The sequence below is a fragment of the Prorops nasuta genome, unplaced genomic scaffold (genome assembly GCF_024137725.1).
Source record: "Prorops nasuta isolate Cenicafe-Biocafe unplaced genomic scaffold, Cenicafe_Pnas_1.2 PNAS00022, whole genome shotgun sequence".
In the NCBI taxonomy this organism is placed as follows: Eukaryota; Metazoa; Arthropoda; class Insecta; order Hymenoptera; family Bethylidae; genus Prorops; species Prorops nasuta.
In genome coordinates this window covers 910,077-934,072 of record NW_027116819.1, presented here as the reverse complement: position 1 = coordinate 934,072, position 23,996 = coordinate 910,077, and the positions used below count along the sequence as shown (strand labels likewise).

At 29.6% G+C, this 23,996-nt stretch overlaps 5 protein-coding genes across 11 annotated transcripts; all 5 read right to left on the bottom strand.

Annotated features, from left to right (window-relative positions):
* Positions 1 to 189: 189 nt before the first annotated feature.
* LOC136781372 (membrane metallo-endopeptidase-like 1) lies at positions 190 to 4,870 on the bottom strand. The gene is made up of 18 exons (XM_066740238.1): positions 4,710 to 4,870; positions 4,541 to 4,641; positions 4,296 to 4,457; positions 3,684 to 3,764; positions 3,401 to 3,609; positions 2,980 to 3,174; positions 2,436 to 2,549; positions 2,212 to 2,353; positions 2,018 to 2,138; positions 1,843 to 1,933; positions 1,604 to 1,777; positions 1,425 to 1,525; positions 1,267 to 1,325; positions 1,129 to 1,180; positions 988 to 1,055; positions 775 to 920; positions 528 to 695; positions 190 to 454 (listed from the first exon to the last, which is right to left on the bottom strand). Exons 1-18 carry the CDS (start codon positions 4,745 to 4,747, stop codon positions 275 to 277), a joined length of 2,202 nt encoding a protein of 733 aa, XP_066596335.1. The 5' UTR covers positions 4,748 to 4,870; the 3' UTR covers positions 190 to 274.
* Positions 4,871 to 4,953: 83 nt separating this feature from the next.
* LOC136781378 (membrane metallo-endopeptidase-like 1) lies at positions 4,954 to 10,426 on the bottom strand. Its single transcript, XM_066740249.1, has 18 exons — positions 10,306 to 10,426; positions 10,162 to 10,229; positions 9,331 to 9,492; positions 9,180 to 9,263; positions 8,888 to 9,096; positions 8,617 to 8,814; positions 8,413 to 8,526; positions 8,194 to 8,335; positions 7,998 to 8,118; positions 7,837 to 7,927; positions 7,586 to 7,759; positions 7,405 to 7,505; positions 7,258 to 7,316; positions 7,122 to 7,173; positions 5,965 to 6,032; positions 5,736 to 5,881; positions 5,493 to 5,660; positions 4,954 to 5,415 (listed from the first exon to the last, which is right to left on the bottom strand). The coding sequence occupies exons 1-18, from the start codon at positions 10,335 to 10,337 to the stop codon at positions 5,236 to 5,238; spliced, it is 2,169 nt and encodes a 722-aa protein (XP_066596346.1). The 5' UTR covers positions 10,338 to 10,426; the 3' UTR covers positions 4,954 to 5,235.
* A 327-nt stretch (positions 10,427 to 10,753) lies between these two features.
* Positions 10,754 to 14,451, bottom strand: LOC136781381 (neprilysin-11-like). Of its 2 annotated transcripts, none has more exons than XM_066740256.1 (18): positions 14,336 to 14,451; positions 14,192 to 14,259; positions 13,944 to 14,111; positions 13,793 to 13,876; positions 13,496 to 13,704; positions 13,238 to 13,435; positions 13,040 to 13,126; positions 12,836 to 12,977; positions 12,640 to 12,760; positions 12,480 to 12,570; positions 12,244 to 12,417; positions 11,906 to 12,006; positions 11,767 to 11,825; positions 11,627 to 11,678; positions 11,484 to 11,551; positions 11,256 to 11,401; positions 11,000 to 11,167; positions 10,754 to 10,937 (listed from the first exon to the last, which is right to left on the bottom strand). In XM_066740256.1, the coding sequence occupies exons 1-18, from the start codon at positions 14,365 to 14,367 to the stop codon at positions 10,896 to 10,898; spliced, it is 2,010 nt and encodes a 669-aa protein (XP_066596353.1). In that variant the 5' UTR covers positions 14,368 to 14,451; the 3' UTR covers positions 10,754 to 10,895. The 2 variants fall into 2 exon arrangements, with proteins under 2 accessions (XP_066596353.1, XP_066596352.1); XM_066740255.1 differs by having other exon boundaries at positions 10,758 to 10,942.
* Positions 14,452 to 14,703: 252 nt separating this feature from the next.
* LOC136781183 (neprilysin-11-like) lies at positions 14,704 to 20,421 on the bottom strand. 4 transcript variants are annotated; one of them, XM_066739971.1, is made up of 18 exons: positions 20,330 to 20,421; positions 20,184 to 20,251; positions 19,940 to 20,107; positions 19,786 to 19,869; positions 19,500 to 19,708; positions 19,229 to 19,426; positions 19,036 to 19,122; positions 18,825 to 18,966; positions 18,629 to 18,749; positions 18,474 to 18,564; positions 18,238 to 18,411; positions 18,069 to 18,169; positions 17,922 to 17,980; positions 17,780 to 17,831; positions 15,506 to 15,573; positions 15,276 to 15,421; positions 15,017 to 15,184; positions 14,704 to 14,963 (listed from the first exon to the last, which is right to left on the bottom strand). In XM_066739971.1, exons 1-18 carry the CDS (start codon positions 20,359 to 20,361, stop codon positions 14,784 to 14,786), a joined length of 2,148 nt encoding a protein of 715 aa, XP_066596068.1. In that variant the 5' UTR covers positions 20,362 to 20,421; the 3' UTR covers positions 14,704 to 14,783. The 4 variants fall into 4 exon arrangements, with proteins under 4 accessions (XP_066596068.1, XP_066596070.1, XP_066596071.1 ...); XM_066739972.1 differs by having other exon boundaries at positions 14,816 to 14,958; XM_066739973.1 differs by lacking the exon at positions 20,184 to 20,251 and having other exon boundaries at positions 19,940 to 20,008; positions 20,330 to 20,380.
* Positions 20,422 to 20,725: 304 nt separating this feature from the next.
* LOC136781279 (neprilysin-1-like) lies at positions 20,726 to 23,981 on the bottom strand. Of its 3 annotated transcripts, none has more exons than XM_066740128.1 (3): positions 23,718 to 23,981; positions 21,030 to 21,197; positions 20,726 to 20,973 (listed from the first exon to the last, which is right to left on the bottom strand). In XM_066740128.1, the coding sequence occupies exons 1-3, from the start codon at positions 23,805 to 23,807 to the stop codon at positions 20,788 to 20,790; spliced, it is 444 nt and encodes a 147-aa protein (XP_066596225.1). In that variant the 5' UTR covers positions 23,808 to 23,981; the 3' UTR covers positions 20,726 to 20,787. The 3 variants fall into 3 exon arrangements, with proteins under 3 accessions (XP_066596225.1, XP_066596227.1, XP_066596226.1); XM_066740130.1 differs by having other exon boundaries at positions 20,726 to 20,968; XM_066740129.1 differs by lacking the exon at positions 23,718 to 23,981 and adding an exon at positions 22,766 to 22,976.
* Between the last annotated feature and the right edge of the window lie 15 nt (positions 23,982 to 23,996).

The window sequence follows — 23,996 nt, the reverse complement described above, 5'->3', positions numbered from 1 at the left end:
ACTATTCTTCTCAATTGTCGAATTCATTCGTGTGTACAAGAAATATAGTACAGTCTCTTTTATCAAAAATTGAATTTGACTTGTATCTTTATTTTTATTTTCCTACTTATTTTTATCAGTCAACTTTTGTGTTTCATTAAAACGTGTAAGAGTTAAAAATAAAGTAAAGATAAGAAAGGAAACTTGGAAAATGAATCGTTTATTTGAATATTCAGCATATATGTTTTGAATGGCTAAACAATTTTCATTTTGCTTATAAAGAAAAAATACCACGTTACAATATGGAGCATTTCTTTGGTGGGTTCATAGGAGAATTTTCTTCATCACATTCAAAAATTCGAGCAAAATCTGGATGATTCGAAATAGCTCCATTGACTCTAGCTCGAGGTGTCGCGTGGCAGTCTTTGGTTATAAATTGTGAAACCTCTCCAACTCTCATATTGGTACAAAAAGACTGTAGGAATTAAAAATTGAAAGCATTTCAATTTTTTGGCAAATCAAAAAAATGTTAAATTATATATAATCACCTGAGCAAACTGCATGAAGAGTAATTTGTCTGAGCTATACTGATCCAACCCCATCAATCGTATATCTTTACCACCAACACTCGCCTGGTATGCCTTAAAAGCCCGGTATACAATACGCAAGGCTGCCGAATCAGCAATATTTTCTGACAACGTTAATTTTCCATCAACCTAAACATTATTTTTATATTCAAGCAGCTGAAAATTGAAGAATATCGTTGAATTTTATTCATTCATTTTGCTTTCTTACGCAAATAAGTTTTGTCGGTCCTGATATTTCTTCGATTATAAATTTAGTGTACTGATCCACGAAGCACTCAGATATATTAGTATGAATCTCGTACATGATTCGAGACCACCAATTACCAAAGTTTCCATTTTTATTGAATTTTCGACCTAGGAAAATAATTTATGTTTGTCATTTCTTAGTTAATTAAATTTGTAAGAGAAATAGTCGACTTACCATTCATATCGAAAGCGTGGGAAATTTCATGAGCTATTATAAATCCAGCTACAGCATAATTCAGAACGCTAAAGAAAAAAAACATTTTCATTATTTTTTTTTTATTATTTAAGTCTGATATTGTTTGTGAATTTTGCTCACTATAGTCTATCACGTTTAAAAATAGGATATTGCAGGAAACCTGCTGGTACGACTGAAATGAATTAGATTAGATTTTGTTTAATTAATTTTTTGTTAACTTATAAATTGTATATAATAATGGGTAAAAAAAAAGTTTACTTATAGCATTCAATGAGTTAGTGTAAAAGGCATTTGCTACGGTTGGCTCTACAGTCCATCTAAGAAATGAGTTAAAATAAAAAGTTAATAATCACAGTCTGTTTTAATGAAATAGTTTCTTTTTAATCTCAGGTACTCTTTAATTATTCGAATCTTACTCCAATCTGCTAACTGGTGTTCGAAGCTTGGAAAATTCTTTTAATCTATTGTGTTTCAGGAGATTTATTATACTTTCTAAATAGCTAGATCCAAGTTTCAGCTGAAAATATTAATTTCACATATTACAAAGATAATTATAATTATGAAAAGTATATTTCTTTATATCGGAGATAATTACATCCTCGTAATAAGCATCTATGTCATTAGCTCTGTACAAATCAGGATACCCCACAAGTTTTTTCATATTTTGCATCTTTTCTATAGATATCTGTTTGGTTGGATCATCCATCCACTGTGTTTCGTTTAAAACTGTTACAGTCGTTTCTAAAATTTGGTCAACCATACTTCTTGCCTGTATAGATTATTTGTTTATATTTATTTATTTAACTGGAATTTGGTATATCTCGAAAAACTTACTTTTGTTTTAATAGTTTCTGGGAAATATCGCCCTATGTATTCAATGGAAACAGCCTTGCTTAAAGTTGGTAGAGTCAAACACGTTCCTCTTCTATATATTATTAAAAACAATTAAATATGGAAATATATCAAGGGTTATGTTAATAAATAATTTAATAATAATAAAAAAATCTACCTTTCGATCTCTGCTGTTTCTTCAAGATAGCTTCTAGAAAAATATTCATTCGCTATATCAGTTAAATAAGTATCGCTGTAATAAATCATATGACGTACGTAAGACGAAACTACAAAATTAACTGAAATAAAGAAAGAAATATATGAAAAAAGGTGTATTATGAATTCTTTAGTTCAACGTAGTATTTTTAATACCAATTATACGTGATCTGGTGTTCTTTAAAATTTCTGGCAATTTTCTGAAGAAGTCCGGATGACGCACTTCTATCTTCTCCTTTTTTCCAACACGAATTGCAGTATTTTCAAATAAACCGTTTATAGTCTCCAGCCAATCTATCTGAAATATTATAAAAGTAGATCTAAAATTGAACATTTTAAACAGACGACTTTAAACGCGAGTAAAATTAAGAAAGTGTTACTTTAGCATTCGAATGGCTCCCTCCATGCAAATCATAAAAATTTTGAAATTCTTCAATAGTCATGATATTGTGAATTTTTTCAACGTTTTTGCTGTCTAATCGTGATACCCTTATCTGCGGAAAATAATTCTCGATGTAGAAGAAACAAAGGTACTACTATCCCATGCAGCACACAGTTGACTAAAAGTTGTCTTATAGACATCTTTTAGTCCTCCAATTGACTAAAAGACGCCTAAAAAATATCTTTAAGTCATTTGATGCTCTATGGGACATTATCTTATACAAGGAATGACATATATATTTTTCCAAGTGAAGATTTTTGTAATTAGTAAATTCACAGAAAAAATATCAATCCACTAATTGCAGTTATTCATAATATCAGGAAATTAAATTTATTGATATTACGAAGAATAACGTTTAATGGACTGAAAAATTTGTCTGAATTATGGCTAAACCAAAAATGACTTAAGAATTTTATTTTTAAAATCATTCACTCTACTATACGAATTTTTATTTATTATAGAAATATAGCACTGTTACCAACATCTGCCAAAGCCAATTCAAATTTGATTATTTCTTCAATCTCAGCATTCATGCGTAAATTTGTATCGCTTTCTTCCATTTTACTGCTAAAATACCAAGCAACATCTTGTAATACTTTTTTATAATTCTTTATGTTCCTATTCTGTTGTCGATCCTCCTCTTTTGTTGCTTCTAAATTAAGCGTCGGTTGTGATATCTTCAAAATAATTAATTAATGTCAATACCATAATTGATACCAAACGAATATTTCAATTTTAATGGCCATGATACAGACAGTGGCTGTCGAATCGAAAACGATCAATACTTAAATAATTGACTAAAATCTTTTGTTTCAATTGTTCTTATACTTATATGTACAGTGATCGTTGAGTTACATTATTTGCAGATGCTGCTTGTGCCATGGCCCTCGATCATACGAATACCTGTATTATTCGAATGTGAGATTGTAATTTATTTTGGTCAATACCGATGTCGAAAAAGGGAAGTATACCTATAGTCTGGAGACCCTTTCTGTGTACTAGTTGCCAAGAATTGCGAAAATAAAATATAGCCTCTGGTTTGAGCAAAGGCCATCCTCCCAATTTATTTAAATAGCTGAATATTGGCCTTACACCTTGTTCATTTAGAGTTTCTGCAAATAAATGGGTTTAGTTTTAATTTTTACTCAAAAGTATAAATTTCACTAATATTGCTCGAGATTCTTACTAATATCCAAGCACTGCTTGTGTAGTCTTCTAGCTTTATCCAAAGCTGTGGTACTACCTACTATGGAATCTGATAGGATTTCTAGAAAAAAAAATTAAAATTAATTCATCAATTCTTATTTTATATCGATGGGATAATTAAGAAAATTTTGAGGAAAAGTATAAATTAATTTAGTTTCCTATTTGATACTTTGATAACAGTACTGATTTTTAATAGTTTAGAATAAATAATAAAATCCATACATTTAAAAAAAAGGATAATTAACAAAATATAAATATTTGACTTTCACATAAAAATTATTCAATTTATAATAAAGTAATCTAACTAATTAAATAATAATCATTATTGATACAAATTTGAATAAAAATGGATATAAATTGTTATTCTGCAAAGCTTTATAATTTGTTATTTTATTACCATTAAATCGTTGATAAATAGTAGTTTTTACGTCGTCAAGTGCGTCAGTCAATATTTGATTTTCACATAAAAATTGCTCAATTTATAATAAAATAATCTAACTAATTAAATGATAATCATTATTGATACAAGTTCGAATAAAAATGTATATTACTTTTTTTTTCTTCAAAGCTTTATAATTTGTTATTTCATTACCATTAAATCGTCGATAAATATTTGCTGTTACTTCGTCAAGTGCGTCAGTCAATACTTGATGACGAGCAATTGGATGCTTTACTTTCCACATACCACACATAAAATTGTAAAAATCGACACAAGGATTTACCGAAAAGTTCATTGATTTATATAATTCCCTTGCTGAAAATATTTAATAATGAGAAAAAAATTAGACAACTATTAATTTTAATGGGATATTTTTCTTCTTATTTATATATCTATACCTATCAGTCGACACTCCGGTGACGTGCAAAGATCATAATCCTTTTCATTCGTGTTGCAACCAGGATTGCGATCAGCAGCCATTACAGCCATTATTATAAATCTGATGAATTTTAATTTTAATCTTTTATTGCAAGAAATTAAACCAACAACATTTCACAGTGTACTTACATCAATGGAAAGAGAAAATATAGAAAATTTATCTTCATCTTCTGATATTAATACGTTCGAAATGTTTTCGAATATTTTACTAAAGATCATATACCTCAAATACTTCCTGGTAGAACGAGTGCAATGGGTTCGTCCTCTTGGGTAGAATTATCAAAGTGCTTATATTTAAAAATATGCATAAATAAGAGCTAAAAAAATACTTTATCATTGTAAAATCCAGTAGATAAATAATTTTTATTGCACATTCCATTTTATTGCAATTCTGTACGTGTGCTGGCCATGACCATCAATATTAAATTGGCTAATATCTTTATACTCAACTGTACTTACGATTAATTTTTAAACGATTTTTTGTCAAGTCCTTATAAACAAGCAAAATGTAGTGTTGATTTTTAAGATTCCAAAATGCAAATATGTATAACTGTATAAAGTATGTAATTAAATATTGTGAGTAAAAAATTATGCAAGTATTGTTTGTATATTGTTCTTTGTTGCATCTTAAACAATCAATCATCAACATATTTTATTACTTTAGAATGGAACATTTTTTTAATGGATTCATTTTGCTGAAAATTTTACATTGGTAAACAAAGGCAAAATTTTCGTGATTCGAAATACTTCCCCTCACTCTGGCTTCTGGGCATGCATGACATTCTTTAAAGTTGTTGAATAATAATTTTTCTGGTTGAATATTGCTGCACTTAGTCTGTAAAAAAAACTCTATTTAATTAAAAAATTTTAATTAAAATTAACACACACACACACACATATATATATACTTACGTAAGCGAATATCATGAAAAATAATCTGTCAGAACTAACATCCTCCAAATTCACCAATCTTATATCTATACCACCAATCTTCTTTTGATAATCTTTGTAAGCAAAGTATGCTATTTGCAGTGCAGTAGAATCAGCAATATTTTCCGATAACGTCAGTTCTCCATTAGTCTAAAAATCAATTGCCTCGATTGTAATTTTAATGGTAATATGGGATATAATTTTATATCCATTTCGATTATTTACACAAATCCTCCCAAATTTTGCAGACGCCTCTTTAATTTCATATTTCTTGAATTGCTCCACAAAACAAAAAACTTTCTGCTTGTAAATTTCGTATATAAGTGGTGGCCACCAATCCTCCAGGTTTCCATCCTTGCCCAATGTACAGCCTTTAATAATATTATGAAATTGGAAAATTTATGCAGTTTTTATATTGCTCTACCTATAAATATTTTGGATAAATTTCACTCACTTCTGTCGTCAAAAGCATGAGAAATCTCGTGAGCTATTATATATCCAATCGCACCATAATTCAGTACTCTGAAAAAAAGCAAATAATTTTTAAAAGAGAGTTAACTTTTTCATTCTATAAAATTATTTAATTAACCCATTAACACTCAAAAGCGTCGCGATTTTGATGCACACTTTCAACGCGATTATTTTATGTGTTGTCGACATTGAAACAATTTTATTTTTACATATTCTTACGTAGAATTTTATGCTCTTTAATAATCCGGGATCCAAATTTTGATGACACATCAGGGGGAAAAATATGGTCGTTTTAATAATGAAAAACGTGAAAAATTTCGACACAAATGTCTTTTTGGAATTTTTTGTACTATGTTACCGCGAAGTAATCATATTGCAATTATGATCAGTGATGACCGGAATGGTTAAAGTATAATTCAGAATTTTTTTGAAGCTTTTTAAAAACCCCTTTTTACAATATGGCGGCCAGAACGTAAATATTCTAGAAAAACCTAAAATAATTTTTTTCTCGGAAATTATTTAGTTTAGCACAAATTATCTCAAATCAAAAATACTTTAGAATTAATCAGAGAATACACAAAAATTTTTGATGTTTCCAAATATCACAAAAATTTAAATTTCTGAAATTTGTTTTCTAGTATGCAAAAATTTGGGGATATTCTTTGATCGATTCTAGGGTATTTTTGTTCTTAGTTATTTTGTGCTTAACTAAATAGTTTCCGAGAAAAAAATTAGTTTACGTTTTTCTAGAATATTTACGTTCTGGCCGCCATATTGTAAAAAGGGGGGGGGGTTCAAAAATTTCAAAAAAATTCTGAATTATAATTTAACTATTCCGATCATCACTGATCATAATTTTAACACAATTACTTTGCGGTAACATAGTAACAAAAATTCTACAAAATCATTTGTGTCGAAATTTTTCAGGTTTTTCATTATTAAAACGGCCATATTTTTTCCCCCTGATGTGTCATCAAAATTTGGATTGCTGATTATTAAAGAGCATAAAATTCTACGTAAGAATATGTAAAAATAAAATTGTTTCAATGTCGATAACACATAAAATAATCGCGTTGAAAATGTGCATCAAAATCGAGACGCTTGGGTGTTAACGGGTTAAAATGCAATGTTTATCCTTACTGTGGTCTTTCAGGATCAAAAATTGGAGGCTGCAATATGGCAGCTGTCACGGCTAAAAAATATTTATTATGTGTTTCATTTAATTGAATTTAAATGTTAATGATTATTGCATTGATTTAAAAAAAAAATTATTTACTGAAAGAATTTGTTGTTCGTTGATAAGCAGCATTTATCGTCGTTGGCTCTGTATACCACCTGGGAATAAGTGCAGTGGTGGAAAAAAATATTTAATCACGATGAATATTTTTTGGATCATTAAAATTCTTATTATATTAAACCTTACTCATCTCTGCTCACTGGTTCTCGCAGTTCGTTCAATGCCTTCGAATATTTGAATTTCTCAATATTCATTACACTTTCTAGATAGTTTGATCCTAGTTTGAACTGAAATTTTATTGTGGTCAATTCATGAATAAAAAAATATAAGAGAAAAAAATAATATTTTTGAAAAAAAGAAAGATTACTTTCTTGTAATAATTGTCAATATTAGCTGAAGAATAATCATCAGGATAAGCTACAAATATTTTCATAGCTTGCAATTTTTCAATAGATTTTTGTCTAGTTTCCAAATCCATCCAACTAATTTTACTTAAACTATCTTCGTACGTTAGTAAAATATGGTCAATAATTTTTCGAACCTGCAAATGTACGTTTTATACTTATTTCGAATTCATTTATTCCATTTATTAGAATAGAGTGAATAAAATATACTTACTTCACTTTTATAATTTGTAGGCACATATCGTTTTACGTACTCGAAAGAAATAGCTTTTTCCAAATTTGGATGCCTCAAACACGTAATTTCTCTGGATAAAAAATTTAATTTTATAAGAATATGCTAAAAATTGATGAACAAATACAAAAAAAGAACAATACCTCTCTTTTTTTGAATATGATTTATCCTTTACTTTAATGAAAAATTCGTTTTTTATTGTAGTTAAACTTCTGCCACTGAAGTCAATCCCATAATGTATCACAGTCCAAGCAATATAATTAGCTGTATAGTAAATAATGTAGTAAAGTAAACAAAGATTTTTAATTTTGTGAATCAGAAAACACCCATTTATCTTACCAATTGTACGAGCTTTGGTTTCTTTTAAAAGATTTGGCAATTTTTCAAAGAATTCCACATTAGAGATTTGTACCATATCAGATTTTTTAATTTTCAATTCAGTCACTTGAAACACATGCTGTATTATTGCCAACCAGTCTATCTAAAAATATAAAAGCAAGTTAAATCTATATATCAAACATATATATCACAATAGTAATGTTAATTAATTAAAATTACTCGAGTACTGGGGTCATCTCCTCCTAATGTATTATACCAATTTTGTAACCCTTCAATTGTCATAATTCTGTAGACACATTCTCCTTTCATCTTGCATAACGAAAATTCTCTTATCTATAAAAACGTAAGCATATTATTTTAAAAAATGCTCAGACAGTTCATAAAATTTTTTCTGCATTTATTCAATAATATTGTACTATCAACCTTTGCCAATTTTAGTTCAAATTCGATCATTTCATCAATATCTCTTTCCATAAACAATTGAGGTTTACATTTACCACTCTTTCTGCTAAGGTAAAATGCAACATCTTGAATGTATTTTTTATAAGCTCTTAATAATGCGTTATTCGATTTCTCATCCATAATTACTGTTTCGGATAAAATAAGCTCAGGTTGTTTAATCTGGAATATGAAAAATTCAGTTTTCACTTTGATCAATTTTCATTCCAACTTTATTCGTACGTAATTGACGTACATTGATTATTTGAATTGCAAAATTAAGTATATGCAAGTCAGTTTCCACAACAAATAAAGGTTCAGGTCTTAAAAGTTGATAATCCATTAAGAGATACGTTTGCCACAAGGTTTTTGGAGTAAATACAGGTTCTGGACTAAGTAAAAGCCAGCCTCCATTTTTTTTTAGAAAATCCAATAAATTCCTTGGTCCATCTCCGTCAAAAGTTACTAAAAATAATGAAAAGAATCATTGGAAATGAATATTGAAATTTCTACATAGAACATTATTTATATCCAAGTGGAAAACTCACCAACGTCCATACACGAATTGTACAATTTTCTGGCAGTTTTTAGAGCATTGGTACTTGGCTTTATCGACGTATTTGTTAAAATGTCTAAAAAAAAAAGATGCGTTGAATATTTTATTATAACTCAGTATTATACCATTGTTCATTTTATCACCAATAATTTGCATATCCAATCTATCATCCAGAAAACTCAAAGTATCAATGGATTCTTCGTCATCTGGAATCGGATGGTTTCTCTTCCACCCTCCACACATGTGCCCATAAAAATCGTTACATGCTGTTGTCGATGGATCCATTCCCATAGTAAATTCGTTTGCTATAAAGAAGGAGTATATAATGTTTTATGAATTAGAGGCTTCTTGCTTATTAATTTCTATCTATATACATTAGGGTGGCCATAAAAAAAGAAAAATTTTTCCGGTGCTTTTATTTTGTTAAGAATGATGAAAAAATAGGAATCGAATTTTCTTAGATTTTTTTGAAGCCGTTAAATGGTGCCGATATCGTTTTTAAAGTTAAAAATCCGATGTTCTTTCACTTTTTCGAGGTTAGATGTAAACCAAAATTCCAATAAGCTTTTAATTTGTCAAAAATTATAAAAAAAAAAGAGATCCTCGAATTTATAGAATTTTTAAAGCCGTTAAAATGTGCCAATATCGATTTTAAAATTAAAAATTTTGATTTATTGAAAACGATTTAACGAAATTATAAATTAATATTGTGTTTTGAAAAGTCCTTTAGTTAAATTACAAGAAAATGTAATAAAAAAAAACATTAATCCAGCACAATATTAATTTATAATTTTGTTAAATCGTTTTCAATAAATCTAAATTTTTAATTTTAAAAACGATATCGGCACCATTTAACGGCTTCAAAAAAATCTAAAAAAATTTGATTCCTATTTTTTCATCATTCTTAACAAAATAAAAGCACCGGAAAAAATTTTCTTTTTTTATGGCCACCCTAATATACATGCATAACTTACAAATTCCTTTGCATGTTTCTGTTTCACAAACTTGACGAGCGTAACCTATTCTTACAATGATAAATGATCTAAAAAATAAATTATGAAAATCATATAGTACAGTTAGGTATAAATAAATTAAAAAAACATTTATAAATAAATTACATCAGTAGAAACAAAATTATAAACTGCCCCATGTTTAAAGTTAAATAAGTTTTTACACTTTCATTCTTTTCAGTTATTCCAACTGTCACGTTTGAGATTTAAGAAAAATTCTTGTTTAAACGTTATTTGATAAATGGATCACTGAAATATTATTGGCTCTCGAGTTATCAAACTTGTTCTTTTTTAATATTCGAAAGGAATAAGATAAACGTAGTTTTTATTTCGTGTACTGAAATACATAAATTAATTTTATAACACGTTTTATGTCACTGCAGTCACGTGTATTGGTGAATATTCAAGAATAACAGAGCAACTAGAGTTATATATATAGTCATTACTTATATTTTATAATAAATTTAATACGATAAGATGAAACTTCCTGCAAAATCATTTCTGTATTAATATTTTGCTTGTCACACCAAGCTTTACAATAATTTTAGAAATAGCAGAAAGAGGATTATGCAAACATGGAGCATTTTTCCAAAGGGTTCATTCGTGAGCCTGGTTTACAACCAAATACATTGCCAAAATCCTTATGATTTGAGATACTTCCCCTCAATCTGATTTCTGGTAATGCATGGCAATCCGTTTCATGTATGCAACGTTTGTTCTTTGGTGTCATGCTGGTACATCTAAACTAAAAAAAAACGATGTTTAAAAAAAAAATACAAATAAAATTAGTGAATATACTTACAAGAGCATGAAACATGAAAAATAATCTGTCAGAGCTGGTATCCTCGAAATCTGGCAATCTCACGTCTATATCACCATTTTCCCTTTGATTTTTCTTATAAGCATCGTACGCCTTTTGCAAAGCAATACAGTCAGGAATATTTTCTGCTAAAGTTTTACGTCCATTGGTCTAAAAATCAAGTTGACTCACAAGTTCCAAGGACAAACAAAATCGAAAATGTATCATTAAATTTTATCAAGTCGATATGATTATTTACGTGAACAGGCTTCTTTGAGCAGGAGAGTTCCGGGATAAGGAATTTATTATATTGGTCTGTAAAACATTTAGCTTTTTCTTCGTAAATTTTTTGTATGTGTAGTGGCAACATGTTAGCCACATTTCCTTCCTTGTCACATCTGATACCTTCAACAATTTTACGAGGTTGGAACCTTAATATTTTTTATTGTGATAATTTATTAAATATTTTGAAGCAAACTGTACTAACCGACAGGGTCAAAAGCATGAGAAATTTCATGAGCCATTGTAAATCCAAAAAAAGCGTAATTCAGTACTCTAATAGGAGAAATATCTTTTTAATACTTTCAAGTTTTTTATATAGTATTTATTTATTTAATTAGTAAAAATTACTCTGGCATATCAGGATCGAATATTGGAGGCTGTAAATAAGCAGCAGGAACAGCTGGAAAAATATTTATTATTGCTTCTTTTGATTGATGGAACTTAAATTTTATTAATCATTCTACTGATTTAGAATAACTGTCTCTTACTGATAGCATTGGCTCTTGAATTGTAAAAAGCATCTACTACTGTTGACTCTACTTTCCACCTGAAAAGCTTTGTCAATTAAATATTTCCTTACGAGGACGATTTTAGGAGATTGATGATTTTTATTTGTTAAAATCTTACTCAGTTCTGTTAACGTATTCTGTCATTTTAATCAATTCAACCAAATAATTGAATTTCTCAAGGTTTATCATACTTTCCAGATAGTTTGCACCTAGTTTGAACTGAAATATTAATGTAGTCATTGGTTATTATATTCCATAGAAGTGGCAGATATGTAGCAACATTGTGTATACTGAAATACACAAATATGATTGGTCAGCAACATAGTTGTTCTTTCTCAAGTCGACAAATCATATTTAGTATTTTGGTAACAGCTCTCTAACTGCTAATTCTACTGAATGCAGCTATTGAATGATAAGTTTCAAGGGAAAAGCAACATTTATAAAAATATAGATTACATTCTTGTAATAATCGCCAATAGTAGCTGACGTCAAATCATCAGGGTATCCTACAAGCATTTCAATAGCTTGCACTTTTTCACTACATATTTCTTTACTTTCCTCGTCCATCCAGTCAATTTTATTTAAATCCTCTATGTATATTTTCAAAATTTTATCAATCATTTTCTGGGCCTGTAAATGCTCGTCATTTGATTTGTTTTACGAATTCGAATGTAGTGCCACAAAATACTTACACTGTGTTTATTACTTTCAATGAAATATCTTTTTACAAACTCCAGAGAAATTGCTTTATCTAAATTTGGATGCATCAAACACGTGATTTCTCTGAGATAAAAAAGATAAATTTTAGAATATTTTGAAATATAATATTTCATAAAGGGAGCAAAAATTAACCTTGTGTATTCCTGTATTCCTCCTTCGAATGCTTTATCATTAAATTTTTGTCTTATTGATTTTAAGCTTTTGCCACTGAATTCAATGTTATTACGTATGAAAGTCCAAACAATGTAGTTAGCTGCAGCAAAAATGGAAAATAATTTACAACTATGTTGAATTGATGAATCAAGAAATGACCACTTCTTTTACATACCAATTGTACGAGATTTTGTGGCTTTTAAAATTTCTGGCAACTGCTGAAAGTGTTTCAAATCATGAAATAGTACTCTTTGTGACTTTGTAATTTGAATTTTAACTTTTTCAAATAAGTACTGAATGCTCTCTAACCAATCTATCTAAAAAAAGGCAAATTAAAACTTGATGTACTGAAATAATATTTTTATCTAATTAAAATTACATGAGCGTATGAGTCATCTCCACCAAAACCATTATACCAATTTTGAAATTCCCCAATGTTCATCATTTTGCGGTTATTGTCCTCTTTCTACAACAACGTATATTCGTGTTAAAATTCAATAAAATTTAAGGTGCTTCTTTTTTCTATCATTAATTGAAAAATTTTAAAAAAGATTAATATACATTATATACGACTGACCCTGACTAAACTCAGTTCAAATTTTATCATTTCGTCAATATCCTTGTCCATTCCCAAAAGAACATTACATTTACCACTTTTTCTTCTAAGATATGACGCAACATTATAAATATACTCTTTGTAAGCTCCTATTATCCCTCTTTTATTATGATCGTTCAACTCCAATGTTCCAGATAAAAATATCCTAGGTTTCTGCATCTGAGAAACGTAAACTAATTATCACTCGTGAAAAAATTTTATTGCAAAAAATTCACGTACGACAATTATTGGATACTTGGAATACAGTGGATGTTGGCCAATACTCAATTGGAAAAAAGGACTATCGCCGATCAATTGGTATTCCTTTTGGAGATATTTTTGCCAGAAATTTTTTGGATAATATATAGGTTCTGGAGTCAACAAAAGCCAGTCCCCAAATTTCTTCAAATTACTCAATAAATTACTGGCTTCGTTTTTGTCAATCTTTACTGAAGTCACGAAAAAAGAAAGAAGAAACATTAAAAATTTATGTATTTGCGGTAGAAGATTTTTTATATAGCCAAGTAAAAAACTCACTAACGTCCATACACGATTTGAACAATTCTCTAGCCTTTTTTAAAGCTTTGCTACTTGCTGGTATCGATGTATTTGTTAAAATATCTACATGAAATATTCATTAATCGTAATAGTTTAATAATTTGCATTGTATTTTTCGTTGTTTCCCTACCGAATTTTTGCTTATCTAAGTTAGTATTCAAGGAACTGCAACTATCAACAAATAGGTCCAAATCATCATCTGAAACTGGATAGTTTTCGTTCCACTGTCCACACATGTATCCATAAAAATCGTCACATGGATCAATTGAAACATTCATTACCTTATTGAATTCATTTGCTAATAAAAAAAAAAAAAACAATAAAAATATTTTAAATGCTGGTTTACATTCACTGTTAATCAGTTTTACATAATATTACCAATTTCTATGCATTTTTCTGTTCTGCAAACCTCATGGGCATAACCCATTTTTACACCTAGACTTGTTCTAAAAAATCAACGACCTATCACACATTATACTTACTTAGATAAAATTAAAAATCAATCATGAATAGATTACTTACACACATAAAACAAAAAATACAAGCTGCTTCATACTTTAAATCAATCCAATTTAGCACTCGAAAACTTTACAATATTTTCATCAATCACGTTCTAAACTTTAAAAAAAATATTTTTGCAACAGTTTTCTTTATAAGTGAACTACAAAGATATTATTTACTTGAATTATCAAAGCTTTTCTTTAATATTCGAAAGAAAGATAGAAGTAGCTTTCGTGTCGTGTATTGGAATACATAAATTAATTTTATAACATATTTTATGACATTGTAGTCATGTGTATTGATGAAATCTTACGATTAATACCACAAGTGTGATTATATTCTCTTTTAACGAATCATTTTGAATGAAATTTACAAAGAATAGAAAAAAATTCATGCCAAGTCAGTTTTTATTAATATTTTGCGTGTCACACCAAGATTTACAATAATTTTAGAAACAGGAGAAACAGGATTATGCAAACATGGAGCATTTTTCCAAAGGGTTCATGCGTGAGCCTGGTTCACAACCAAATACATGACCAAAGCCTTTGTGATTCGAGATAGCTCCTCTCAATCTGACTTCCGGTAATGCATGGCAATCAGTGTCGTGTATGCAAACTCTATTCATTGTTGTCATGCTAACGCATCTAAACTGAAAGATAACGATGTTTAAAAAAAATGCAAATAAAATTAGTAAATACTTACAAGAGCATGAAACATGAAAAATAATCTGTGAGAGGTAGTATTTTCGAATCCTGGCAGTCGCATGTCTTCTCCACCACTCATCCTTAGATAGTCTACATAAGCATCGTACGCCTTTTGCAAACCAATCAAATCTGCAACATTTTCTGTCACCGTTTGTTCTCCTCTGGTCTAAAAATGAATTTGGCTCAATTAGGATTGTAATGGTAATTGAGAGTATTATTAGTTGTTTTTTGATTCATCGTGATTTAAATTTGTATACATAAACAGCGTTCCTTTGTTTGTAGAGCCCCGGGACCGGATATTGATTGTATTGATCTATGACAAAATCAGTTTTTCCCTTGTAAATTTTGTGTGTATGAGGTGGCCAAAGATTAACTATTTTTCCCTCTTTGTTGCACCTAACGCCTGCAATAATATTAATAACATTTTATATGGCTTTGGCAATTTTTATTTTGTTAGTTTTGAATATTTCATCTAGAGAGGATTAACCTGTAGGATCAAAAGCATGAGATATCTCATGAGCTATTATAAATCCAAATACAGCGTAGTTCAGTACTCTGAGAGAAGTAAAATTTTATTATTCCGAAATTTTTTATATATGTATATTAGGGTGGTCATTAAAAAAAAATTTTTTGCGGATCCTTAAAAACACTAGTATTTCATGAGAAACTACAGTGGTTGAAACCTGTGGCCTGACAAATAACAGAAACACGTGCCTTATTGCGATCAAATATAATTTTCAAAGAATTTTACAGTTTTTCGCAGATAACTCATTAAATATTTGATTCTATGAAAAGATGCATATAACCTTTTCACTGAAGAATTAAATTCTACATAATAAAGGTTCTATACATTTTTCTTCTAGAATGCATATTAATCGAGATATTCCTGAAAAATCGATCCTCTTTTTCGTTTATACACATTATATTGATATGTTTATATGACTAATTATTTTTAGTTTACCATACAATTAACATATTTTATTAAATTAAGAGAAATAAAATGTGTAACTACAGCGAAATGAGAATAACTATTCATATGAGCATGTCAATATAATGTGTACAAACGAAAAAGAGGATCGATTTTTCAGGAATATCTCGATTAGTATGCATTCTAGAAGAAAAATGTATAGAACCTTTATTATGTAGAATTTAATTCTTCAGAGAAAAAGTTATATGCATCTTTTCATAAAATCGAATATTTAATGAGTTATCTGCAAAAAACTGTAAAATTCTTCGAAAATTGTATTTGATTGCATTGAGGCACGTGTTTCCATCATTTATCAGGCCACAGGTTTCAACCACTGTAATTTCTCATCAAATACTAGTGGTTTTCGGGGTATCAGTCAAAAAAATTTTTTTTAACGACCACCCTAATGTATATATACATATATGTATATATTAGGGTGGCCATTAAAAACAAATTTTTTTCTGGTGCTTTTATTTTGTTAAGAATTATGAAAAAATAGAAATCGAATTTTTTTAGATTTTTTTGAACCCGTTAAATTGTGCTAATATCGATTTTAAAATTAAAAATTTAGATTTCTTGAAAACGATTTAACGAAATTATAAATTAATATTGTGCTTTGAAAAGTCCTTTAGTTAATTTACAAGAAAATGTAATAAAAAAAACATTAATCCACCACAATATTAATTTATAATTTTGTTAAATTGTTTTCAATAAATCTAAATTTTTAATTTTAAAAATGATATCGGCTTCATTTAACGGCTTCAAAAAAATCTAAACAAATTTGATTCCTATTTTTTCATCATTCTTAACAAACTAATAGCATCGGTAAAAATTTTATTTTTTTATGGCCACCCTAATATATATATATATATATATATATATATATAGTATATGAGGCATTCTTTGCCAAATCGCCCTTCTATCCCCCCCACCTATTTCAATCTTTGAGATAAAATAGTTTTCACCATGTGAAGTTTTCGTTGAAATGTCTATTTTTTAATGCCGTTAGGTGTTTTTATAAATTCAGAATAGCCGACCCAGAAGCAAGGCTGAAATAGAAGGTTGTGTATAATTTGATTTAACATTTTATAAAAATTTTTCATCTGGTTTAATGAAATTACTCTATTCATAGGCTTTTTTTTATATTTTATTGCCAAAATGACCGGTATAATATAAAATATTCACAAAATTGATTTTTTTTATTAATTTTTCCTTGAAAGCTACAAGCTGAAAGAAAAATTGCTATAAGATAAGAATGTTTTAGAATTTATTGAAGAGTACCTTCAAATTTTTTGGAAATAATTTTTTATTTTTTTAAAAATCGCCAAATCAAAATATTCAAAAAATGCTTCTAAAAATTATTAAATATTTTAAGAGTATTATTCAATCAATTCTAAGACATTTTTATTCTATAGCAATTTTTATTTAAGCCTGTAATTTTCAGAAAAAAATTAAATTAATAAAAAAAATTAATTTTGTGGATTTTTTTACATTTTCCGGCCACTCTGGCAAAAAAACACAAAGAAAAGCCTATGTAGTGTAATTTAATTAAACCAGATGAAAAACATATTGCAAAATATTAAATTAAATTTTCCGCAACCTTCTATTTCAGTCTTGCTTATGGGTTGGCCATTTTGAATTTTCAAAAACGCCTAACAGCATTAAAAAGTAGTAATTTGTAACGAAAATACTCTTATATTGAAAACTAGTTTCTCTCAAAAATTGAAGTAGGTAGGGGGAGTGGCTGTTTTGTAAAAAACGCCCTATATATTTCTTCTAATTAGCTCAAATTACTGTGGCCTATCAGGATCAATTATTGGATGCTGCAAAAAAGCAGCAGGTATAGCTGAAAAAAAGTTAATCATTGTTCTATTGTATATTTTAATTGAGTTTAAACGTTAATAATTATTGTATTGATTCAGAAAAATAGTCTCACTGATAGAATTTGATCTTGTATTGTAAAAAGCGTCTGTCATTGTTGGCTCTACTTCCCATCTAAAATGTTTGACAAAGAAAATATTGATTTAAAAAGAATATTCTATTGATCTTTCTCGTTAGAGATTCTTATTTTGTTCAATCTTACTGAGTTCTATCGATAATTCGCCCCATTTTGCTCAAATCATTCAAATAATTGAATTTCTCTATGTTTATCATACTTTCCAGATAGTTTGATCCAAGCTTAAACTGAAATATTAATCGATTCGATATATGATAAATTTCAAGGAGGAGTTGCATCTGTCTAAATAGATTACATTTTTGTAATATTTGTCAATAGTAGTCGACGTGAAATTTTCAGGATAGGCCAAAAGTGTTAAAATAGATTGCAACTTGTCTATAGATATTTTTCTACTTTCCTGGTCCATCCAGTCAGTTTTGCTTAAAGCATCTTTATACACTTGAAACATATGGTTAATAATTCTCTGGGCCTGCAAATGCACAACTTAGTATTTATCTCACGAATTCTAATGCAGTGTCCAAAAATACTTACTTCGTTTTTATTACTCTCAATGAAATATCGTTTAACATACTCCAAAGAAATGGCTTTGTCTAAAGTTGGATGTGTAAAGCACGTGACTACTCTGAGTGAAAATATGAACTGTAAGAATATTTTAAAGGAAAATATTTCCAAAGATAAAAAATTACCTATTGAATTCTGCCTGTCCACTTCTATGTATCTTATCGTTAAATTGTTTACTTATAGACATTAAACCTTTGCCACTGAATTTAATACTATTTCGTACAAAAGTCCAAACAATGTAGTTAGCTACAGCAAAAAATGGAGAATATTTTACAATAATAGTGAGTTGATGAATCAAGAAATGATCACTTATTTACACACCAATTGTACGAGATTTGGTGGCTTTTAAAATTTCAGGCAAATGCTCAAAGTGTTCCAAGTGAAGAACCAGTACTTGTTGTGATTTTGTAATTTTAATTTTGGCTTGAGCGAATAAAAATTGTATTGCACTCAACCAGTCTATCTAAAAAAATAAGCAAATTCAATATTGACGTACACTAAGATGGTCATCATTTTAATCGATTAAAATTACTTGAGCATTTGGATGATCTCCCCCAATACGATTATACAAATCTTGAAATTGGTCAATAGTCATTATCTCACGCTTATTGGGTGGTAACTAGAAAAATTGCATATTACTTTTAAAATGTAGTAAACTTTTATATCTATTATCTAAAATTATATAATTAATAGTTTTTATGTGTAAATATAATAATATGATTGACCATTGTCAAACTAAGCTCAAACTCGATCATTTCATCAATATCCTTGTCCATACCCGGAAGAACATCACGTTTACCACTATTTTTCCGAAGATACGTTGCAACGTCACGAATGTAATCTTTATAAGCTTTTATAACTTCTGTCTTGACTAGATCGTTCATTTCCACTGTTCTGGATAAAAATACAGTAGGTTTCTGTAACTACATGCAAAACGAAAGCTTATTATTGACTCTGGCTAAAATTTATCGTACTTTTATAACGGAATTCACGTACGATAATTAATGGTATGTTGGAACGCATTGGATGTTGGCCAATAGTCAATTTGAAGAAAGGATTATCAGTGATAAATTGATATTCCATTTTGAGATATTTTTGCCAGAAATTTTTTAGACCAAATACAGGTTCTGGAGTCAACAAAAGCCACTCTCCCATTCTATTCAAAGAAGCCAATAAATTCTTTGCTTCGTCATTGTCAATCTTTTCTAAAATCACCAAAGAAATCATTACAAATTTCCTTTTTTATACAAAAAAATTCTTTATAATGAAATGAAATACTGACTAACGTTCATACACGACTTAAACAATTCTCTGGCTGTTTTTAAAGCTTTACTACTTGCTGCTATCAATTTCTTTGTTAAAATATCTAAACAAAGCATTTATTATTCATAATTGATTATAAATTTGTTTACTATTATTGTGTTTTATTTCCCTACCGAGTTTTTGCAAATCCATATTAATATGTAAAACAGTATGACTATTAATGAGTCGTTCCGTGTCTCTCTCTGAAATAGGATAGATTTTATTCCAGTTCCCACACATATATCCATAAAAATCATCGCATGGATCAATCGAAGGATTCATTACCCTACTGAATTTAGTCGCTACAAGAAAAAAACAATAACAATATTTCAAAGGCTAGATATTCTCATTCACTGTTAAACAGTTTTACATAAATACCAATTTCTATGCATTTTTCTGTTCTGCAAACCTTATAGGCATAACCCAATCTTATAATCAGAATTGTTCTAAAAAATCAACGAGTAATCACTCATTGTATAGTTATTTAGATAAAATTAAAAAACAATTAGGAATAGATTACTTACATCGTTAGAACAAAAATTACAAACTGGCCCATTTTTAATGTCAATCCAGATTTTGTGTTGTTCAATCCTTTCCAATTCCTTCATCAATAACGATCTAAACTTAAGCAAATATTTATTTAAAAGTTATTTCATAACAGGATCGTTGAAATTTTATTGGCTTAAATTATCAATGTTTTTTTGGTTTTTTGATAATCGTGAGGAAGATAAACGTGGATTTCGTGTCGTGCATTCAAGCAAATAAATTGATTTTATAACATTTTTATGTCTTTATATTGGTGTATATAGCTTAATACTTATAGAATTGATGTAAGGCCGATGGCCAGATTCTTTTCACGAGTCGTTTTCTGATAAATATAACTGGTTAGGAAAAAGAAGTCGAACAAAATAATTTTTTTATTTTATAATAGCTTCCTTTTGTTACAAGTATTACAACGATTGTAGAAGCAGCAAAAACATGATTACGTTAAAATGAAACATTTATGAGAACTCAATGGGTTCATGGGTGTTCCTGGCTTAAAACCAAATACATCACCAAAATCCTTATGATTCGAGATAGCTCCCTTCAATCTGACTTCCGGTAATGCATGGCAATCAATTTGATGCAAGCAAAGTTTATTCTTTGGTGTAATATAGGTGCATCTAAACTGAAAAATAACGCTGTTGTAAAAAAAAAATGCAAATAAAATTAATGACTACTTACAAGAGCATGACGCATGAAAAATAGTTCGTCGGAGGTAGTGTTCTCAAAACCTGGCAATCGCACGTCTTTACCACCATTCTTGCTTTGATTGCCCTTATAAGCGTCGTATGCCTTTTGCAAATCAATCAAATCAGCAATGTTTTCTGCTAAAGTTTTTTCTCCATCAGTCTAAGAATCAAATTGTTTTGATTAAATTTTTAAAGAGAATTGGGAATATTATTAAATTTTAACAAAACTCAATACGACTCCATATTAACATAGACAGTCTAACGTAACGTTTCACAGCTCGGCCACGAAAGGTGTTCTCATTAAGCTAGTACCTAAATTTTTTCTTTGAGATAATATTCGGCCTTGTTTTATTAGACGAAAGCAGGGACCAGAGACAGATGACAAGATACAAGGAGCGGGATGTTCGCCGGATAACGATCAATAATAAATTATGTATACCAGTTTGAATTTAAATCTATTTAATTCCTTTTAGCGAACTATCCTATTTTACAAATTTGACAATTATTACAATTTTTGTTGTGCGCCAAGTTCGATAATAGTTCTTTTCATCCCTCCGCGGTTGACCGGCTTTAGACCGTGTATAGGCGTGTACCAACACGCTTTAACGTAGTAGTTTAGTTGTTTGGGTCGTACAAAATTTTGTTTCATATTTCGATAGTATACCAACATGAGAATATGGTGTATAAATTTTAAACCGATATTCAAAATATTAACAAAGATATAACATATATTCGAGAGCGCTGCATAATTGAACACTTAAGTTACGTGACAGCTGCTAACGGTTATTTCTCACTATTATGACTCATTACCCTTATATGTCCTTGGAGTTTCTTATACTTTTTGATATATGAAATAATATAACCAGATATACCCGTGTTTGACACGTATGAAGAGACCAAAGGCTTCTTGTACGCACCGGGGATCGACGATTAGTGTGAGGATGAAAGTTCTGTTAGCCAAACTTTAAACGCGTTGCTCTCGAAACCACGTTTTCTCGGTCGGCCCGAGGCATAACAGATTTTCTATTGAACCGATCGGGCTGAAGTTTTTGCAGGTTATTCTAGACATCTGTAATTCTGGCCGGAACTAGAATAATTATTTTCATCCATTATTTTTTAAGTTATAGCTCAATTTACACTAAAAAAATTGCTCCTTTTTTTTCGAAGTACGCCATTTTTTTATTTTTCAACCAAATTAATTTTGTCTAGTTCCAGCGAGAATGACAATCCTACTGAACAATAATCTGTTGCATTTTCTTGTTTTCGATTATCCAAATTGGAGATACCTCACGGGCCAGCAGCACATGTTTTTTTTTTCACTTTGACCCCATATAATTTAAATAAAATACCGTAAAAATGAAAAAAAATATATTTTTGTATAATTCAATATAGTATTAATAACATATAACATTTTCAGATTTTTTGCATTTCATTTAGGTAGTCAAAAAAATTCCCGAAAAATACCCTGCAAAACCGGTCGATTCACTTAGACTACTAACTTAATCCTTATATGTTCACCCAGCCTTACCAACGTTGTTGCCCACCCAGGGTACCCGGGTATCCTCTACACTTTTTTCCATTCTTCGACTTTATTTATAAAGAATTAAGCTTTATATAATTTATATGTATTTATTAGGCATTAAAGTCGAACTGTTTGTAATATTTTTCATATTTAAATTCCGGCTTTGAGTCTGTAAAGAAATTTATAAGTAAGATCGGGAAGTTTACCTTAGCTAGCGCGTGAATCACTTTCGACATTCGGTGTAGATTAGCATGGATAATTTCCTAAGAATACGGCTCGCATGACAAAATACTATCGTATAATATTTTATAGCCTAAGCTATTGTAATTGTTTATTTATAAACCCTTCTACTAAAAAAAAAAAAAATTGTTTATAAGTAAATAGTCAGCAAAAACATTGATGAAAGGTTAGTGGGTACCCGGGTACCCTGGATGGCACCCAGCGATATGTAAACTTTTTTGCTCAATATTTTATAGAAAAAAAATTATTTTTTAGTTTTTCAGTATGGTTCTTATTTCAGAAAGCTCTAAACAATGGAGATTTGAAGCGCTAATTCGATCCATCAATTGATTTAGAAGTTATGATCATTTATATGTGTAAAAGGATACACGGGTACCCGGGTGGGCACATAAGAGTTAAAATATTCAACTGAAAATAAAAATAATGGTAGGGGTTGAAGGGTATCGCGGAATAGGTGAGGAAAGCCATGAAGGAAAAATCCACGATGCTCACCTCTATCGAGGGGTTACACCCCAACCTATGATTATCCCTTGAATATAGTGCATTCCCTCTGCGACTCGCGTTATTAATCCCGAACTAGGTTTAGACAAGTCCGAAAAAGTGAAAATTAATCAAGAGACACGGTAGTGTCTCGACGGCAAGTACACATAAAAGTAGATAATGACATATATATACGGCCGTCGAGGCACTACTCTCTTATACAGCAAGTTTGGCTGTCCTAATTTTCAAACCGATTTTTCTTTGTTATAAAATACTCGTGACACAATTAACACAAATATAAAGAAAATTCTACTAGTACTAATGCCGGACGAAGCTGAAGGAAAGAGGAGTATAAGATTAAGGAGGCTTGACTTCGCAAATTCGAGGTCTGATTCACCTGGAATCAACTATATACGCAGATAAAATAAATGGGAATACCATGTAGGGACCTAATGAAGAGGTGTACCAAGTGCTAGACAGTCTTTCCCAAGTTCTGTCTTCCTTCAAAGCATCCTGTATCGGCTCCATCCATCATACTAGACTTTTTCCCTAACAACCAGGGAATCTCTTCTGTGTAATCGCTATGGTGCATTACTACTGGTAGAGAGGAAATAAATAATATCTAACAGGAGAGTGCCCTTACTGATTCTACAAGACAAAACTGTGGCACAACCGACTACGTAGGTTCCAAAAGTATGAATCTCGTTCGGCCATTGC

Coding starts and splice junctions, on each gene's coding strand:
- LOC136781381 (XM_066740255.1), bottom strand. CDS start 14,367: ATGAAGCAGCTTGTATTTTTTGTTTTATGTGT. Junction 13,127..13,237: donor TTGAACTGAGTTTAGTCAGG/GTCAGTCGTATA, acceptor ACGTTGTTGTAG/AAAGAGGACAATAACCGCAA. Junction 11,402..11,483: donor TCATGCTTTTGACCCTGTCG/GTTAGTACAGTT, acceptor AAATTGTTGAAG/GTATCAGATGTGACAAGGAA.
- LOC136781378 (XM_066740249.1), bottom strand. CDS start 10,337: ATGGGGCAGTTTATAATTTTGTTTCTACTGAT. Junction 7,760..7,836: donor CTACAAATTATAAAAGTGAA/GTAAGTATATTT, acceptor GTACATTTGCAG/GTTCGAAAAATTATTGACCA. Junction 7,506..7,585: donor TTGACAATTATTACAAGAAA/GTAATCTTTCTT, acceptor ATAAAATTTCAG/TTCAAACTAGGATCAAACTA.
- LOC136781183 (XM_066739971.1), bottom strand. CDS start 20,361: ATGGGCCAGTTTGTAATTTTTGTTCTAACGAT. Junction 17,981..18,068: donor CGAATTATCGATAGAACTCA/GTAAGATTGAAC, acceptor CAAACATTTTAG/ATGGGAAGTAGAGCCAACAA. Junction 15,185..15,275: donor AACAAAGGAACGCTGTTTAT/GTATACAAATTT, acceptor ATTCATTTTTAG/ACCAGAGGAGAACAAACGGT.
- LOC136781372 (XM_066740238.1), bottom strand. CDS start 4,747: ATGAAGATAAATTTTCTATATTTTCTCTTTCCATTGAT. Junction 2,550..2,979: donor TTGAATTGGCTTTGGCAGAT/GTTGGTAACAGT, acceptor TATTTTCCGCAG/ATAAGGGTATCACGATTAGA. Junction 696..774: donor GACCGACAAAACTTATTTGC/GTAAGAAAGCAA, acceptor AATAATGTTTAG/GTTGATGGAAAATTAACGTT.
- LOC136781279 (XM_066740128.1), bottom strand. CDS start 23,807: ATGGAGCCGATACAGGATGCTTTGAAGGAAGACAGAACTTGGGAAAGA. Junction 21,198..23,717: donor CTTCATTAGGTCCCTACATG/GTATTCCCATTT, acceptor TTTGATTCTTAG/ACTGATGGAGAAAAAACTTT. Junction 20,974..21,029: donor TTTTCATGCGTCATGCTCTT/GTAAGTAGTCAT, acceptor GTTATTTTTCAG/TTTAGATGCACCTATATTAC.